At 41.3% G+C, this 18,350-nt stretch overlaps 1 protein-coding gene across 1 annotated transcript in view; it reads left to right on the top strand.

Moving 5' to 3' along the window:
* The window catches only part of AGO2 (argonaute RISC catalytic component 2), a 350,472-nt gene that overhangs the window by 308,775 nt on the left and 23,347 nt on the right, over positions 1-18,350 (top strand). The window contains exons 15-18 of the mRNA XM_030219580.1: positions 5,922-6,116; positions 17,030-17,164; positions 17,585-17,686; positions 17,799-17,998. Of these exons, the coding sequence (XP_030075440.1) occupies positions 5,922-6,116; positions 17,030-17,164; positions 17,585-17,686; positions 17,799-17,998 (632 nt within the window). The remainder of the gene's footprint in view (positions 1-5,921; positions 6,117-17,029; positions 17,165-17,584; positions 17,687-17,798; positions 17,999-18,350) is intronic.

Raw genomic sequence — 18,350 nt, 5'->3', positions numbered from 1 at the left:
CCATCTCAAACCCCGGCCAAATTCAAGGCATTTGGCCGTGGGAGGAGCCAGCATTTTTCGTGCACTGGCCCCCCTGACATGCCAGGACACCAACCGGGCTCCCTAGGGGTCACTGCAGTGGACTTCAGAAAAGCTCCCACGTGCATAGCTCCCTTACTTTGAGAGCTGAGCCCCCCAACCCCCCCCCCCCCCCCCAAAAAAAAACCCCACTACCCACAAATGTACTGCACCCACTAAAATTGCTCCAGGGACCTGCATACAGCCTCTAGGACTTATTGCTGCTGTATAACTTTGGCACACCAGTTCACACCTGAAGACTAATCTCTCTGAAAAAGTCCTTTCTTGAAATAACCACGTTTACTCACAGTTAACTGCAGATCAGAGGTTGTGCCCCACTGGCAAAGATTCCCTTGGTACTAAGATTAGCAGTAGGTCAGAGCTGGCACAATGGTGTACAATGCCCTCTTTCAGCACCATTCAAGGTAAGAACTACGTTCTCTGACGTGGGTAACACAGGAAATGGATCTAAAACTGTCTTACAAAAATGGCCACTACCGCATGGACTACAACAGGAAACAAAACAGGGCACACTCTGAACCAGTAAGCAGGGGGGAAAAGCAGAGCCTACCAACTACCAATACCTATACCCACCACAATGCATTGCTGATGTGACTCTGCAGTGCAAATAACAGAAAAGGTACCACACTTACCCCAGAGCCACATCACAAGCAGGCAAAGGCTGTCGGAGGACAGAACACATTCTGCTGTCATGGAGGTGGGTACGGCATAGAGGCTGGCAAAAAAAAGTATTTGTAACCTGTTTTTTATGCTGGGAGGGGGTTGGTGACCACTGGGGGAGTACGGAAAGGTCATCCCCAATTCCTTCCGGTGGTCATGTGGTCAGTTCAGCCACCTTTTTGAAGCTTGGACCTGAAAAAAAAGGGGCCAAGTAAAAGCGGCCAAATGCTGTTCATCGCCGGGTTTTTTTCCCCATTATGGGCTAAAGCCGGCCATTTCGTAACCCCGCCCATGCCCGCCCATGTCCCGCCTTTGCGTCGCTGCCAACACGCCCCCTTGAACTTTCGCCGGCTCTTCGACGGGAAAGCGGCGATGGTGTCAAAATAGCGGCTTTCAATTATACCGATTTGGCCGCCTTTGCGAGATCGCCGGCCGTCTCCCGATTTGTGTCGGAAGATGGCCGGCGATCGCTTTCGAAAATGAGCTGGATGGTAACATAGTAGATGACGGCAGAAAAAGACCTGCACGGTCCATCCAGTCTGCCCAACAAGACAAACTCGTATGTGCTACTTTTTGTGTATACCCTACTTTGATTTGTACCTGTCCTCTTCAGGGCACAGACCGTATGTCTGCCCAGCACTATCCCCGCCTCCCAACCACCAGCCCCGCCTCCCACCACCGGCTCTGGCACAGACCGTATAAATCTGAGTAGCCAGTGTAAATCTTTCAACAATGGTGTAGCTTGATGAAATTTTATGGCCTTCTAAAATCAACTTTGCTGCTGTGTTCTGCAACATTTGCAGTCTGTTTAGCAATTTTTTTATGAATTCCTGCATATAGAACGCTGCAGTAATCTGACTGAGATAAAATTATCATTTGAACTAAGACACGGAAATGTTCAGGCTAAAAAAGGGACCTGATAGCTCATAGTTAACATAACTTAAAATAGATTTTTTTTTTTTTTTACTTAAGCTTCTTAATTGAGATTCCGTGGTCAGCTGAGAATCCAATATTATCCTCAAGATCCTGCCAGAGGTATCAAAATTCAATTGATCCCCTGTCCTTAAAGAGAGAACCTCGGGGACATCAAACATAATTTGGGCTAAAATATAAAAATTTAGTTTTAGAAATTTTTAACTTAAATAAATTCTAAGTAGCCCAGCAATGAGTTCTGAAAGTACATTCTAAAATAAACTTACAACCTTCCTCATAACCCGGTCCTAAGGGTACAAAAATAAAAATATCATCCGCATAAGATGAAGCATAGATCTAAGAGAATTCTAATAATAAAACCTAATGTACTCATAAAAATATTTGAAATAGTATCAGTCTTCTTTACACTGTATCTTCTGTTTAGCAAAAATCATGATGCTATGTTTTCTTTTCAGGCAATTGCTATTTGAAATAAACTTCCTACTTCAAGCCAGAGAGACAGCCAAGCTGCCCTCTCTGTATGAGAAACCAATTAGAAGATATAACAGACTTGCCAATTCGGTTACAGTTCATTGGTTTCTTATAGAGAGAGGGCAGCTTGGCTGTCTCTCTGGCTTGAGGTAGGAAGTTTTGGATGTAATGGATAATTGTGTAGCTTGTTCCTGTTTTTTGTGTGTTAGATATCAATTGCCCCTATGTTAAGTGAATAAGTATCGTATTGCGACATTCTAGGGATGTTAAGGTGCTGTTGCTGGGAGATTTCAATCTGCCGGATGTAAATTGGAAGGTTCCGTCTGCGAAATCGGAAAGAAGTAGAGAGATCGTGGATGCTTTACAAAGCGGTTTGCTCAGACAAATGGTGACGGAACCCACGAGGGAGGGAGCGACGCTGGATCTGGTGCTCACAAATGGGGATAGCGTGTCAAATATCTGAGTGGGTGCCCACCTGGGCAGCAGTGACCATCAAACGGTTTGGTTTGATATTACAGCTAAAGTGGAGAGCGGCCACTCAAAACTCAAAGTTCTGGATTTCAAGCATGCTGACTTTAGTAAAATGGGGGAATACCTGAGGGAAGGAGATGATGGGCTGGGAGGAAATACGAGAAGTGGAAGGACAGTGGTCCAGACTGAAAGAAGCTATAAATAAGGCCACGAACCTTTATGTAAGGAAAGTAAATAAAAGCAAGAGAAAAAGGAAACCGATATGGTTCTCCAAGCAAGTGGCTGAGAAAATAAAGGCTAAAGAGTTGGCGTTCCAGAAATACACAAAAACTAAAGAAAAGGAACACGAGGAGGAATACAGGATGAAACTGAAAGAAGCCAAGAGAGAGATACGTCTGGCGAAAGCGGAAGAACAAATGGCTAGAAATGTAAGGAGGGGTGACAAAAATTTCTTCAGGTATATAAGTGAAAGGAGAATGACTAAAAAGGGAATTGTGAGACTAAAAGATACTGCGAACCACTATGTGGATAATGATGAAGAAAAAGCAAATTTGCTAAATAGATACTTTTGTTCTGTTTTCACAGAAGAAAATCCTGGAGAAGGACCGCGATGGTCTGCAAAAAGTATAAATGAGATTGAAGTGGATAGAGCACCGATCACAGAAGAGAGTGTGTATGAACAGCTTGAAAAGCTAAAGGTGGATAAAGCCATGGGACCGGATGGGATCCACCCCAGGATATTGAGGGAGCTCAGAGAGGTTCTGGCGGGTCCTCTTAAAGATTTGTTTAACGTATCCTTGCAGACGGGAGAGGTTCCAAAGGATTGGAGAACGACGGAGGTGGTCCCTCTTTACAAGAGTGGTGATAGGGAAGAAGCTGGAAACTACAGGCCGGTAAGCCTCACTTCGATTATTGGAAAAATAATGGAAGCGATGCTGAAGGAAAGGATAGTGAATTTCCTGGAAGCCAATAAGTTGCAAGATCCGAGACAACATGGTTTTACTAAAGGGAAATCGTGCCAAACGAATCTCTTTGAGTTCTTTGATTGGGTGACAGGAGAATTAAATCAGGGACGAGCTATGGACGTAATCTACTTAGATTTCAGCAAAGCTTTTGACACGGTTCCCCACAGGAGGCTCTTAAATAAACTGGAAGGGCTGAAGATAGGACCCGAAGTGGTGAACTGGATTAGGAACTGGTTGACGGACAGAAGTCAGAGGGTGGTGGTGAATGGAATTCGCTCGGAGGGAAAGGTGAGTAGTGGTGTGCCTCAGGGATCGGTGCTGGGACCGATTCTGTTCAATATATTTGTGAGTGACATTGCCAAAGGGTTAGAAGGTAAAGTTTGCCTATTTGCGGATGATACTAAGATCTGCAACAGAGTGGACACCCGGGAGGGAGTGGAAAACATGAAAAAGGATCTGAGGAAGCTAGAAGAATGGTCTAAGGTTTGGCAATTAAAATTCAATGCGAAGAAATGCAAAGTGATGCACTTAGGGAATAGAAATCCTCGGGAGACGTATGTTTTAGGTGGGGAGAATCTGATAGGTACGGACGGGGACAGGGATCTTGGGGTGATAGTATCTGAGGATCTGAAGGCGACGAAACAGTGTGACAAGGTGGTGGCCGTAGCTAGAAGGTTGTTAGGCTGTATAGAGAGAGGTGTGACCAGCAGAAGAAAGGAGGTGTTGATGCCCCTGTAGAAGTTGTTGGTGAGGCCCCACCTAGAGTATTGTGTTCAGTTTTGGAGGCCGTACCTTGCGAAGGATGTAAAAAGAATTGAAGCGGTGCATGGAAAAGCTATGAGAATGGTAAGGGATTTGCGTTACAAGACGTATGAGGAGAGACTTGATGACCTGAACATGTATACTCTGGAAGAAAGGAGAAACAGGGGTGATATGATACAGACGTTCAAATATTTGAAAAGTATTAATCCGCAAACAAACCTTTTCCGGAGGTGCGAAGGCAGTAGAACGAGAGGACATGAAATGAGATTGAAGGGGGGCAGACTCAAGAAAAATGTCAGGAAGTATTTTTTCATGGAGAGAGTAGTGGATGCTTGGAATGCCCTCCCGCGGGAGGTGGTGGAAATGAAAACGGTAACAGAATTCAAACACGCGTGGGATAAACATAAAGGAATCCTATTCAGAAGGAATGGATCTTAAGGAGCTTAGCCGAGATTGGGTGGCAGAGCCAGCCGGTGGTGGGAGGCAAGGATAGTGCTGGGCAGACTTATACGGTCTGTGCCAGAGCCAGTGGTGGGAGGCGGAGCTGGTGGTTGGGAGGCGGGGATAGTGCTGGACAGACTTATACGGTCTGTGCCCTGAAGAGGACAGGTACAAATCAAAGTAGGGTATACACAAAAAGTAGCACATATGAGTTTGTCTTGTTGGGCAGACTGGATGGACCATGCAGGTCTTTTTCTGCCGTCATTTACTATGTTACTATGTTAGATGCCATAAATGACTGCTTTATGCAGCAACTGGTCATAGAATCAACAAAAGGGGTGACTACTTTGAATCTGATTCTCAACAGAATGGAGAACCTGGTGCAAAGTGTAAAAGTGGTGGGTCTGCAGAGTAGCAGTGATCACAGTGTAATTAAATTTGACATAATCACTTGAAGGCAAATAGCAAGTAAAACTGCTGCAGTAGTATTTGATATTGATAAAATGAGGACATTTAGGGGAAAAAAACAAAAGGGAGTGGTTGCCAGGGTCAGAAGTTGTGAAGTTGCATAAGCTGTGTCCTGGCATCTTGTGCTCTAAGCTTTCATTCATAACTACCCAGGAATATTGCCCCAGTTTTCCATTCCCTACCCACTTATCTTCTGCCCAGTAGTTGCAGTGATACTCCTCAGCTGGGGGTCTTATACAAAGGCTCTTAATGAAAAGCTGCAATTATGGGACCTAAATCTGGCAACTAGTTCTCAACAATGCTCAAGATCTGTGACTCGTCCTTCAAAAGCCAAGAATACCATTTCTGCAGCATTCCCAGCTAACCCAGAGAATCGGTAGGAATCCAGCTCTGATCCCATTTGCAGCACCTACACGGAGCCACCAGTCTGACCCATAGCTTTGAGACCTATAGAAATTTTATACAACAGTGTTGGGGATTAAAGTAGTGCTAGGGCAGAACAGTAGTTGGTTGACGTTTCATTTAATATATGTAAATAGTATAAAATGTGGTTCAAAAACATCTCTCATTCTACTTGTTCACATCTTTATGCTTAGATAACTCAAGAATAATGATTTTAAAATTTAATACAATTTTCTTCATCTCTTATACTAATTCCCATTTGTCAAACAGGTTGTAGGTAGCATGGATGCCCATCCCAATAGATACTGTGCCACTGTGCGTGTACAGCAGCATCGTCAAGAGATCATTCAAGATCTGGCTGCTATGGTCAGAGAACTCCTTATTCAGTTCTACAAATCAACTAGGTTCAAGCCCACACGAATTATCTTCTACAGAGATGGTGTGTCAGAGGGACAGTTTCAACAGGTTGGTTCTTATTTGAATAATTTTTCATGCATGGTATTTGAAATGAGAAGGAAGCATTATTCCTACTTGAGCTTACTGTATTAATGGATGGTAATAATTCAAACAAGAGGGAGGGCAGATGCAGCTGACACTTTGTATTCTTATAACTGTAGTAGTATTAATTTTTATGGTGTTTCCAGCATTCCAAACTCTGTGTTTGACTGAATATTTTCTTTAGTTCTTAAGTACTGTTTTAATTCCCTCCTCTTATAGACCTCTTTCTGACTCCGTCACACGGGGGACTAAAGGTACTTATTTCATATATCAGGTTCTGTATAGTTTCTCTAACCTCCATTGTCACCCAATCACAAGGGGGTGGCATTAGGAGCCGTAATTGAAAACTAATTCCCATAACTACTGCTTTCTGTCCAAAACTGAGTGTCACTTGTATGTGATCTACCTTGTAGGCTAAATGTTAGGTAAAGAGAAGATAGAATCAATAAAAATAGAGACAGAGATAGGTTTAGATAGATAGGTACATTTTATTTCTTACCCAAACACAAGTCTTCAAGTTGATACAAATACAGACATCAGATTCTGGGTTTATCTGCACAGCGCCCTGCCGTCTGAGAGAAGCGTTGGGGAGGAGTTCCAAACTAAGGCAAAATCTCCCCTCTTTTATACACAAACCTCTCCATAGAAGTGAATGGTGAGAAACCTTGCTCCTAATCTTTCTCACTTTCTGAGATCATACTTTCCCACGCGGTCTGCTGTCTGATGTGCCCACCTCCTTCCGTTCTCAGCTACTGCTAATTATCAACATGTTTTGGGAAGCGTTGAGATAACAGTTTCACATCTTCCGGCTGCAATACTTTTCATACCATCTCATGAACTCTGTATTACCTCTGTATCATTGTATACCAAAATTATAAGCTCCATTTTATTCATCTGATCCATCATTCTTTCATTACAGGTGCTGTATTTGATTTAAAAATTGTACCAATTTGTGGCAGGACTCATTGTTCAGACCTGCTTTTTGCAGATTCTCAAATATTAAATCATTTACTTGTTGTTTGGCCTAGTCAGTACTTTTTCAGTTGTTTTAGGCTGCATAGCTTTACCCATCACTATTCCAGTGGTAGATCTAAAGCCAGGCCATATATTAACAGTACATAAGTATTGTCACACTGGAACAGACCGAAGGTCCATCAAGCTCAGCATCTTGTTTCCAACAGTGGCCCATCCAGGTCACAAGTACCTGAAAAGATCCCAAAACAGTACAATACATTTTATGCTGCTTATCCTAGAAATTAAGCAGTTGATTTTCCCCAAGTCATTTTAATAATGGCTTATGGACTTTTCTTTTAGGAAACTATCCAAACCTTTTCTAACCCCGCTAAGCTAAGTGCTTTTACTACATTCTCTGGCAACAAATTCCAGAGTTTAATTGCACGTTGAGTGAAGAAATATTTTCTCTGATTCATTTTAAATTTACTACTTTGTAGCTTCATTGCATACCCCCTAGTCCTAGTATTTTTGGAAAGAGTAAACAAGCAATTCACGTCTACCCGTTCCATTCCACTCATTATTTTATAGACCTGTATCATTTCTTCCCTCAGCCGTCTCTTCTCCAGGCTGAAGGGCCCTAGCCGCTTTAGCCTTTCCTCATAGGAAGTCATCCCATCCCCTTTATCATTTTCGTCGCCTTTCTCTGTACCTTTTCTAATTCCACTATATCTTTTTTGAAATGCAGTGACCAGAATTGCACACAATATTTGAGGTGCAGTCGCACCATGGAGCGACAAAAGCATTATAACATCCTCACTTTTGTTTTCTATTCCTATCCTAATTATAACTAACATTCTGTTTGCTTTATTAGCCGCCGCGGCACACAGAGCAGAGGGTTTCAACGTATCATCAACGATAATACCTAGATCCCTTTCCTGGTCGGTGACTCCTAAGGTGGAACCTTGCATTATGTAGCTATTGTTCGGGTTCTCTTTCCCACATACATCACTTTGCACTTGCTCACATTAAATGTCATCTGCCATTTGGATGCCCAGTCTCGTAAGGTCCTCTTGTAATTTTTCACAATCCTCTTGTGATTTAACAACTTTGAATAACTTTGTGTCATCAGCAAATTTAATTACCTCACTAGCTACTCCCATCTCTAGATCATTTATAAATATGTTAAAAAACAAAGTTCCCAGGACTCTCTTTCTCTTTTTTAACCAGTTCTTAATCCACAGTAGTACACTGCCTCCTATCCCATGACTCTCCAATTTCCTCTGGAGTCTTTCATGATGTACTTTGTCAAATGCCTTTTGGAAATCCAGATACACAATATCGACCGGCTCACCTTTATCCACATGTTTGTTCACACCTTCAAAGAAATGTAATACATTGGTGATTGAAGATTTCCCTTCACTAAATCCATGTTGGCTTTGTCTCAATAATCTATGCTTTTGAATATGTTCTGTAATTTTGTTCTTTATAATAGTCTCTACCATTTTGCCTGGCACTGACATGAGGTTCACCAGTCTATAATTTCCCATGTCACGTCTGGAACTTTTTTTTTTTTAATTGGCATTACGTTTGCCATTCTCCAATCTTCCGGTACCATTCTTGATTTTAAAGATAAATTACATATTACTAACAATAGTTCTGTAAGTTCATTTTTCAATTCTATCATTACTCTGGGATGAATACCATCTGGTCCAGGCGATTTGCTACTCTTCAGTTTGTCAAACTGTGCCATTACATCTTCCATGTTTATAGAGATTTCATTCAATTTTTCTGACTCGTCAGCTGTGAATATCTTTTCTGGCACTGGTATCTCCCCAAATCTTTTTCAGTGAAGACCGAATCAAAGAATTCATTTAATCTCTCCGCTATGGCTTTGTCTTCCCTGAGTGCCCCTTTTATCCCTCAGTTATCTAGCGGTCCAACTGATTCTTTTGCCTGCTTCTTTCTTTTAAAATATCTAAATCAAATTTCCAACAATCTTTTTTTCAAAGTCCCTCTTTGCCTTCCTTATCAGCGCTTTGCATTTGGCTTGCCATTCCTTATGCCGTTTCTTATTATTTTCAGTCTGATCCTTCTTAAATTTTCCGAATGATTTTCTTTTAGCTCTAATAGCTTCCTTCATATCATTTTTTTAACCATGCCGGCTGTCGTTTGGTCTTCCTTCCTTTTTTAATACATGGAATATATTTGGCCTGGTCTTCCAGCATGGTATTTTTGAACAGCATCCACGCCTGATGTAAAATTTTGAGTTTCACAGCTGCTCCTCTAAGTTTTATTTTTTTCACCTTTCTTCTCATTTTATCATAGTCTCCTTTTTGAAAGTTATATGCTAACGTATTGGATTTCTTGTGTGTATTTACTCCAAAGCCGATATCGAATCTGATCATATTATGATCACTGTTATCTAGCGGCCCCCTCACCATTACTTCCTGCACCAGATCATGCGTTCCACTAAGGACTTGGTCTAGAATTTTTCCTCTTCTTGTTGGCTCCTGTATCAGCTACTCCATAAAGCAGTCCTTGATACTTCCCTAGCATGCCGTGATGTTATATTTACCCAGTCAATATCGGGGTAATTGAAATCACCCATTATTATTGTGTTTCCCAGTTAGCCTCCCTGATTTCTGATAACATTTCTACATCATTCTGGGCAGGTGGGACGGTAGGGGAAGGGAAATGGGACTTGATATATCACCTTTCTGTGGTATTTTGCAACTACATTCAAAGCGGTTTACATATATACAGGTACTTATTTTGTACCTGGGGCAATGGAGGGTTAAGTGACTTGCCCACAGTCACAAGGAGCTGCAGTGGGAATTGAACCCAGTTCCCCAGGATCAAAGTCCGCTGCACTAACCACTAGGCTACTACATTCCTATCACTATCCTTTTCCCCTTTGCACATGGAATTTCAATCCATTTGGATTCCAAGATGTGCTTTGTTTCTTGTCTGCCTTAGAACCACACAAGATTTCTGCATTGCTTGTACTAGCTGCCTTTTGGTAGGGTGAGAAGGGCAGCCCTGACATTTTCTTCCTGCTTATTTGAACTTCAGCTTCACTGGATTTGGGGCTAAAATCTACAACCATGACCTTTCATTTGCTGCTACCCTAGTTGGCTCAGACTGCAGCAGATATGACATGAGTTATATCTAGATTCTCCTGTTGACAATGCACAGCACTGTCACAGAGCTATCAGGCTAGTCCTGCTTACATACTGCTAGATCTACCCCACTACACCAGAAATTTCAGCCAGAATCCAGTCCCAAATCTCAGCCTGAATGATTGATTTTACAGTCTGGATGCCTCACTTCCACCTTTAAATGTAACTCAGCCATGATGGAACTCATAGGCAGTCGGTGGCCCAACTGTTTGGGGAGGCTAAAGGGGGCGGGGTTAGGGGTGGTGCCAGGGGTGGGGCTTACATCCATAATTGTCTGACAACACACAGAAAAAAAATAAGTAAAAGTAAAATAGTCACAATACCTTATATTAAATTTAGATATTAGATATGTATGTCAAAGAAAAAAGTGGTTGCTCAAAGCATATATTAACCAATGTATACTATTCAAAAACGTTATCAATTATTAAACACTGCAATTTCCATCCATGGAAAATCCCAAAATGAAATGGTCACATTGGTGAAGTAACATCTGACGACTAGACTTCACATCATAGGTGTCTATGATCTGCTCAGGGTTAATATCTCCAACAAGATCACTTTCAGTGTTCAGTAAACATAAAGCTGTCAGTCTTTCTTGACCCATTGTGGTTCTCAGCCAGATTCATACACATCTCGTATGAAGGCAAAATACTGAACTGGAAAGTTACCTCAAGAAGTCAGACTCAGCATGCAGCAGTACTATAAAAATTAAAACTTAAATGCAAAATATCACAGATGCACATTTCCAAAGGCTGGCATATTCTGAATAAAATACTTTTTTCTACCTTTGTTGTCTGAGCATTTAGCTTTTCTATTCGCTTTGGTCCCAGTGTCTTCTTTCTATTTGATATTTTTTCTCTCACCATGTCCACCATCCTCCTGTGTCCTTATGCGTCCTGTCTACCATCTGTAGCCCTGTCCCTATCCTTCAGTGTTCCGATACAGCTCTTAAATTCATCAGTTTTCCCTCCATCCATATCCAGCTTTTCTCCTCACTCCCCTCCATCCATGTGCATCTACTTCCCTCCCCTCCATCCATGTCCAGCATTTCTCCTCTCTCCCTTCCCCTCCATCCGTGTGCATCTCCTTACTTTGTCTTTCCTTCCCTCTATCCCTGTCCGACATTTCTCCTCTCTTCCCTGCCCTCCACTCCATCCATGTCAAGATTTCTCCTCTCTTCCATCCCCTCCATCCATGTGCATCTCCTTCCTGTCTTCCCTCCCCTCCATCCATCCATGTCCAGCACCTTCCCTCTTTCTCTCCTACCCTTCCATCCAGTGTCATCCCTCTTTCTCTCTCTATCCTTCCACCCATTACCCTCTCCCAGTCCTTCCATCCATTGTCTCCCCCTGTCTCCCCTTCCTTCTAGACAGTTCTCTCTCTCGCGACCCTTTTCCATTCAGCATGTCCTCTCTCTCCCCATCCTTCCAGTGTCTTTCCTCTTTCCCTCTCTTCCCTTCTATCCAGCGTCTTCCCTCTTTCTGCCCCCGCCTTCCAGCATTTTCCCTCTTTCTCCCTCCTTTCATTCAGCATTTCTCCATCTGACAGCTAGGGTCTCCCCCAGTTTCTCCTCAGCAGCTTCTCTCTCTCTCCTGCCCATGTCCCCTCTTTCTCTCCCCATCTTTCCACTCATCTCTCTCTCTGTACCCCTCTTCCATCCAGCATCTTCTCTCTGACTCTCCCCTGCTCTTTTCCATGCCCCCTCTTTCTCTCCCCATCTCTCTCTGACTCTCCCCTGCTCTTTTCCATGGCCCCTCTTTCTCTCCCCATCTCTCTCTGACTCTCCCCTGCTCTTTTCCATGGCCCCTCTTTCTCTCCCCATCTCTCTCTGACTCTCCCCTGCTCTTTTCCATGGCCCCTCTTTCTCTCCCCATCTCTCTCTGACTCTCCCCTGCTCTTTTCCATGGCCCCTCTTTCTCTCCCCATCTCTCTCTGACTCTCCCCTGCTCTTTTCCATGGCCCCTCTTTCTCTCCCCATCACTCTCTGACTCCCCTGCTCTTTTCCATGGCCCCTCTTTCTCTCCCCATCACTCTCTGACTCCCCTGCTCTTTTCCATGGCCCCTCTTTCTCTCCCCATCACTCTCTGACTCCCCTGCTCTTTTCCATGGCCCCTCTTTCTCTCCCCATCACTCTCTCCCCATCTCTCTCTGACTCTCCCCTGCTCTTTTCCATGGCCCCTCTTTCTCTCCCCATCTCTCTCTGACTCTCCCCTTTTCTTTTCCATGACCCCTCTTTCTCTCCCCATCTCTCTCTGACTCTCCCCTGCTCTTTTCTCTCCCCATCTCTCTCTGACTCTCCCCTTCTCTTTTCCATGGCCCCTCTTTCTCTCTCCATCTCTCTCTGACTCTCCCCTGCTCTTTTCCATGTCCCTGGCTCTCCCCTGCTCTTTTCCACTTTCTCTCTCTCTCTCCTCCAGCATCCTCATTTCCTTACCGTTTCCAGCCATGTTGTCTCCCTCTGAGCCTCTACAGCAGCGCTGACACAAGAACAAAAAGAAGCGCGAGGCCGCAGCAGCCTTCATGCATGCGCTGTCGGCTGTGCCGGTCCTCTGCCCCCGGAACGGGAAATTGACGTCAGCGGGGGCAGAGCCGACAGCGCATGTCTGAAGGCTGCTGCGGCCCTGTGCTTCTTTTTGTTCTTATGCTGGCTGTGGAGAGAAGCAGCGGTTCAGTGCATTGCTTGTTCCTGACGCCGCTCAACAGAAGCGGTGGCGGCAGCAGGACTCGAGTCAGGGCTACATTTGGAGGAGGAGGCAGGCGGGGAAGGTCACAGCTGGGCTGGGGAGGCTTAGCCTCCCCAAGCGTCTTATACGGGGCGCCTATGATGGAACTTACTTTCTTGTCCCTGCAAACCTATTTCCTCTATATCCCTTCTCCCCCAGCCCACAACCTTGGAGTCATCTTTGATTCCTTTCTCTCTTTCTCTGCATTTATTCTACTCTGTTCTATTCATTAGTCTTTCATTAGTCTTTTATATCACTTCTACCCTTAAAAAAGGTCCTGAAGTGGTTTACAAAAGAAATAGACTACAGGATGCAATATCTAACCAACCATAAAGAACAGAGAGAATTTAGAAACATTCAGGTGTCAGTGAAATAGAAAGTCTTTTATCATTTTCTAAAGAAAAATATGAGTCAGCAAATCTAATAACCGCAGGAAGAGTATTCTAAGTTGAAGCCGACTTATAAGAAAAGGAATTCTCCAACATTCTCTTTAATTGAACACCTTTAAATGAGGGAAACATAAGCTTAAAAATTCTTGACCGTCTACCAGAAAGCTTACTATTGGTAAAAGGTACAGTTGTCAAAAACTCATCAGGAATATCATCATGAAAAATTTTAAACACAAAGCATGAAATTTTAAAATCTATTCTTCTGTTACCTTGGAGCCAATGTAGCTCTCTTAAAAGGGGTGAGACATGATCAAACCTAGATTTTTGAAAGATCATGCAGAGAGCCATATTCTGGACTAATTGCAATCTTTTTTTTTTTTTCGCAAGCCCAATGAAATGCCAGCATACAATGAATTGCAGTAGTCCAGATACGACAAGATGATATATTGAGTCCAACTCCAAATTGCAAAATGCTGCTGTTCAAAAAAAGTTTCCACACAGATCTTACTTGACTCAATTTGAAAAAACACTTTTGTACAACATTATTGACGTGAGGATGAAAAGTAAAAGAGAATCAAAATTAACTCCCAGAACTTTCAAGGTTTCTTCAAAAAACATGGTTCTTAGATATCATCAAAATCTGTCCCCTGTATTCTGAAAAACTGCAAGAACTTTTTAGCCATTCTTAACTCCTCCGTCTGAATAGAATATAGTGGGAGGCCTGTTAGATGAAAGTTGCTATATTCTAAGTTCAACACTTATCTTATCCTCAGTGTTAAAATTATGTAACTCTTCTCAGCACTACATTGGACAGTTCATTTCTCCTATCTAATTATATGTGCATCCTGCAACTTCATCACTTATCTCTCCCTTTAAACACTTCCTTGCAAATCCCATTCATCAGACAAACGCTCTTGAATGCGTTCTTCTCTATCACTGTCTCACAATTTGTGTACTTTTCTGTACCAGATGTCTAGATTAGTCTTCCAAATGTAGTGTATCGTATGCCATCTGTGGTTATATTCAAATCCCGCCTAAGAAATTATCTTTTTTATGCTGCTTAAAATCGTAAGTGCTGATCTTCCCTTATAGTTCTGTTGTTTTAATCATGTTTTTTTAGAATACCTGAAGCCTCTTATTTGCCTTGTATGTGTGTCTTCACTAGATAGTACTTGCTTAATAGAATTTAATCTTTTTCTTTTTAAATCTCTTTTTATCGGTGAATGCATAAACAATCATAAAATCATAAGGATAAAGTACAATACATAACCTGGACCGATACATCCATTCCAAAAGAAAAAAAAAGCTCTCCACCAAAAATACTTTATTTCTTCCCCTTTCTTCTCCTTAAGTGTTACCTAATCAAAATAGGTAAGAGATTCCATGTTCTTTTAGGTCACCTTTCCCTGTTGCAGAAATTCCATCATCTCCATTCTCTGTTACCCTCTTCCTCCAGGATTGCAATGGCTAGATAGCTATTCCCCTTTGACCTACTCTGTCTGTTTATCATCTACCTCACCTTCCCTCTCCAGTAGCTAATTAAGAATAAGACTTCACCTCCATGGTGTCAGTGTATCAATATATGCTTCCCAGTTAATAGAAAACCCTGAACTTAGTCTTTTATGTGTACTGTGTATCTACCAGGAATATAGAAATGATAAGTAAAAGTGTTCATTGAAGAAAATAGTTTTAGTATATTTTTGGCCTTCAGGTTTTGCTTCAGCTTACTTGTGCTAAGGAGCTACATGCCTAGAAACCCGCATTTACTATTAGATGGGGAGAGGCGGCTTCTCCACCCTCTATTTTTAACACTTTTTGTATCTAGCCTAGCATTGGAGTGGCAACCCTTTTGCTCTGTAGGTCATGTTCTTTACAGAATTCAGTACATGTACATCCTAATTTGGCTTACTGAGTATTACCTTTTACAATGACTGGGTTTCCCTCTCCCTAAGGCTGTGAATACTATCTCTGCAGCATCCTTAACCCAAGGCTGGCCAGAGGTTTGGCTTAGAAGTTAAACCTAGATACCTCCTATGTTTTATATAGGAATCCACAGGATCTGTGTATTGTTGATGTCATAGCGTGAAGTTACAGTTATTGTGTAACTTTATTTGTTCTGATTTAATTTGAAGGACAGAAAAGTTTCAAATAAATGAGTAGATAAATAAATTAGACAGCCATTGAATGATCAGACCTACCCAGAATTACCTTTTCTAATATTTATTTATTTATTTATTTTTGTTACATTTGTACCCCGTGCTTTCCCACTCATGGCAGGCTCAATGCAGCTTACATGGGGCAATGGAGGGTTAAGTGACTTGCCCAGAGTCACAAGGAGCTGCCTGTGCTTGAAGTGGGATTTGAACTCAGTTCCTCAGTTCCCCAGGACCAAAGTCCACCACCCTAACCACTAGGCCACTCCTCCACTCCAATATTGCATTGTCATTGCTAGTTTAATGAACAGCTTATTCCACAAGTGACTTATTTGGTTTATTAGCACTATATTTTTATTTTTTTTCTTGTGACTATCCACTTGATTCAGTAATACAATCCGCTTATAGAAAGAGAAGCAAAATACAATAAGAAAATATAAATTTCAAGCAAAATCAATAACCCCAAGCAGATTCATTAGACCACGAAACAATCAGAAGAGGGAAGGACGGGAAAATAGGGATGAAAGTTAACTCTAAAAGGAATATTTATTAATATAATTAAATCAGGCATTAACATGATAACCTAACAGAATGCAAAACTGTGTACACACTTGCAAAGCAGTTAAACAAGAACAGGAGGCATGACTTGGTGAAAGCTTCTTCAAATCCAAACAGGAATGAAGTTCTAGGATTTAAAAAAAAAAGCATGTATCTAATACCTAAATACTTAATTATACATTTACAAGGACATCACAGCATAAAGGTAGCACCTAAACCCAAGGTTTCTTGCTTCATAGAAAAAAAACACCTTCGTTCTTTTCTGTGTCACCTGTGCCATGTCAGGAAAAATGCATATTCTCTGTTCATAAAACTGTTGTAAATTGAGGAAATAATAAATGCATAGCTATATTTTTTTAGGTATAATCTGTTTTTATTTTCAAATAATTGGTAACACAACTTACAGTTATATCTGTACAACTTCCAACAAACTCAATACATATTTTTAATGGTATGGTTTATACAGAAGGAAACACAGTCCCAGTGCATTTTACAGAAATGTATTTGACATAGATATAAAACAGCGTAGTCACCTTTGGGATGAATGTCCGGAAAATGCATTTTTGATGACTGAACTCCATGATGCCCCTCAAACAATGATACTTTTACAATTAGCTAATTTTAGAAAAAAATAAAGGTATTTCTTTTTGGGAAAGCCTATGCCTAATATTTTAATAGGTTATACCTGCTGTATAGATTATCTGTTTTCTGTTGTCCAATGTGTGATTTAATATTTGTGTGTATTATTGTAGCCCGCCTAGGACTTTGGATTAGCAGGCTATAAATGTTTTTAAATAAACTGACTCTAGTGTATAAATCAACATTCCCAACTAGATTTGCATTTGTACCACTTTAACTCTTAGTTCAGTGTTTTACCCAATGGCTCATGTTGCCTCCCTCTTTTTATTCTGCCTTCTCTTCTAGGTACTGCACCATGAATTGCTGGCTATTAGGGAAGCATGTATTAAATTAGAGAAGGACTATCAACCTGGAATCACATTTATTGTTGTACAAAAAAGACATCACACCAGACTTTTCTGTACTGACAGAAATGAGCGGGTGAGTGCTATAGACTTGGCAATGAAAAGTTTATGTAGCCACCTTAATAGAGATATCAGACTGTAGAGTGTTGTACTCACCAATTCCTGTTTCATTATCCTCATTATCCTCTTTTAAGGTAAATAACCAGCTTGTACATAGTCATTTGGTTATATAGTATGAAACCTCATAGGGTAGCTTGCTCTTATCTCCAACTTGTAAAGTCCTGTTGAAATTAAATGGGGAGAAAATGATTAGTATATTTGCCTCAAAATCTTAGAAAGGATGATATCATTGGATTTCTTTATATAAAGTGAATAAAACTCAGATATGGTTTGTTTCAGCAATCCTAAATGCTAAAAACACATTCTGCAGTCCCAAACTTTGCTTCATTGTTGTATTTACTGTTATTTCTTATGGTGAATTCATTTGTTGACATAGGTTGGAAAAAGTGGAAATATTCCAGCAGGTACCACAGTGGACACAAAAATTACACACCCCTCTGAGTTCGACTTCTATCTATGTAGTCATGCTGGTATTCAGGTATGTTGTTTTGCTCTACATATGTAGACACAGCTGCACTTAGTGTTACATATAAAGGAAATAATTGTTTTGCATTTTTTTGTTTGAGTGATATTCTGCTCTCTCCCCTCAGGGAACAAGCAGACCATCTCACTACCACGTCCTCTGGGATGACAATCGGTTTTCTTCAGATGAGTTACAGATTCTCACTTACCAGTTGTGTCACACATATGTTCGCTGCACTCGTTCAGTCTCTATCCCAGCACCAGCGTACTATGCGCACTTGGTTGCCTTCAGAGCAAGATACCATCTGGTGGATAAAGAACATGACAGGTGAGTTATCCATAAGTTGACAAAAGTAGAAAGTAAAACTGTACACCAAATAATTATGCATAAATTTAATTTAATATAAATTTATATTAATAGAAGATTCCAAAGTAAGTCATGAACAAATCAATCCAAAATAAAATCTAACATTGCCATGTATTGAATAGCACCTCCCCCACAGGTTAAATATATTGTTCAATCTATAAAACAAACCAAAAAATATGTCACTCAAATACTAGAATCATATAAAAAGTTTTACTTAGAAGGGGGAGAAAAAATGTTGTAAATCTCAAAGAATACATTTTTAATTTTGTACACTTTTAGTTGATTTAGAAGTATCATACATTAGTTTTTGTCC

The sequence above is a fragment of the Microcaecilia unicolor genome, chromosome 1, assembly GCF_901765095.1.
Source record: "Microcaecilia unicolor chromosome 1, aMicUni1.1, whole genome shotgun sequence".
Lineage (NCBI taxonomy): Eukaryota > Metazoa > Chordata > Amphibia > Gymnophiona > Siphonopidae > Microcaecilia > Microcaecilia unicolor.
Note: the sequence above shows the minus strand (reverse complement) of the source record. Positions and strands in the feature narration are given on the sequence as shown.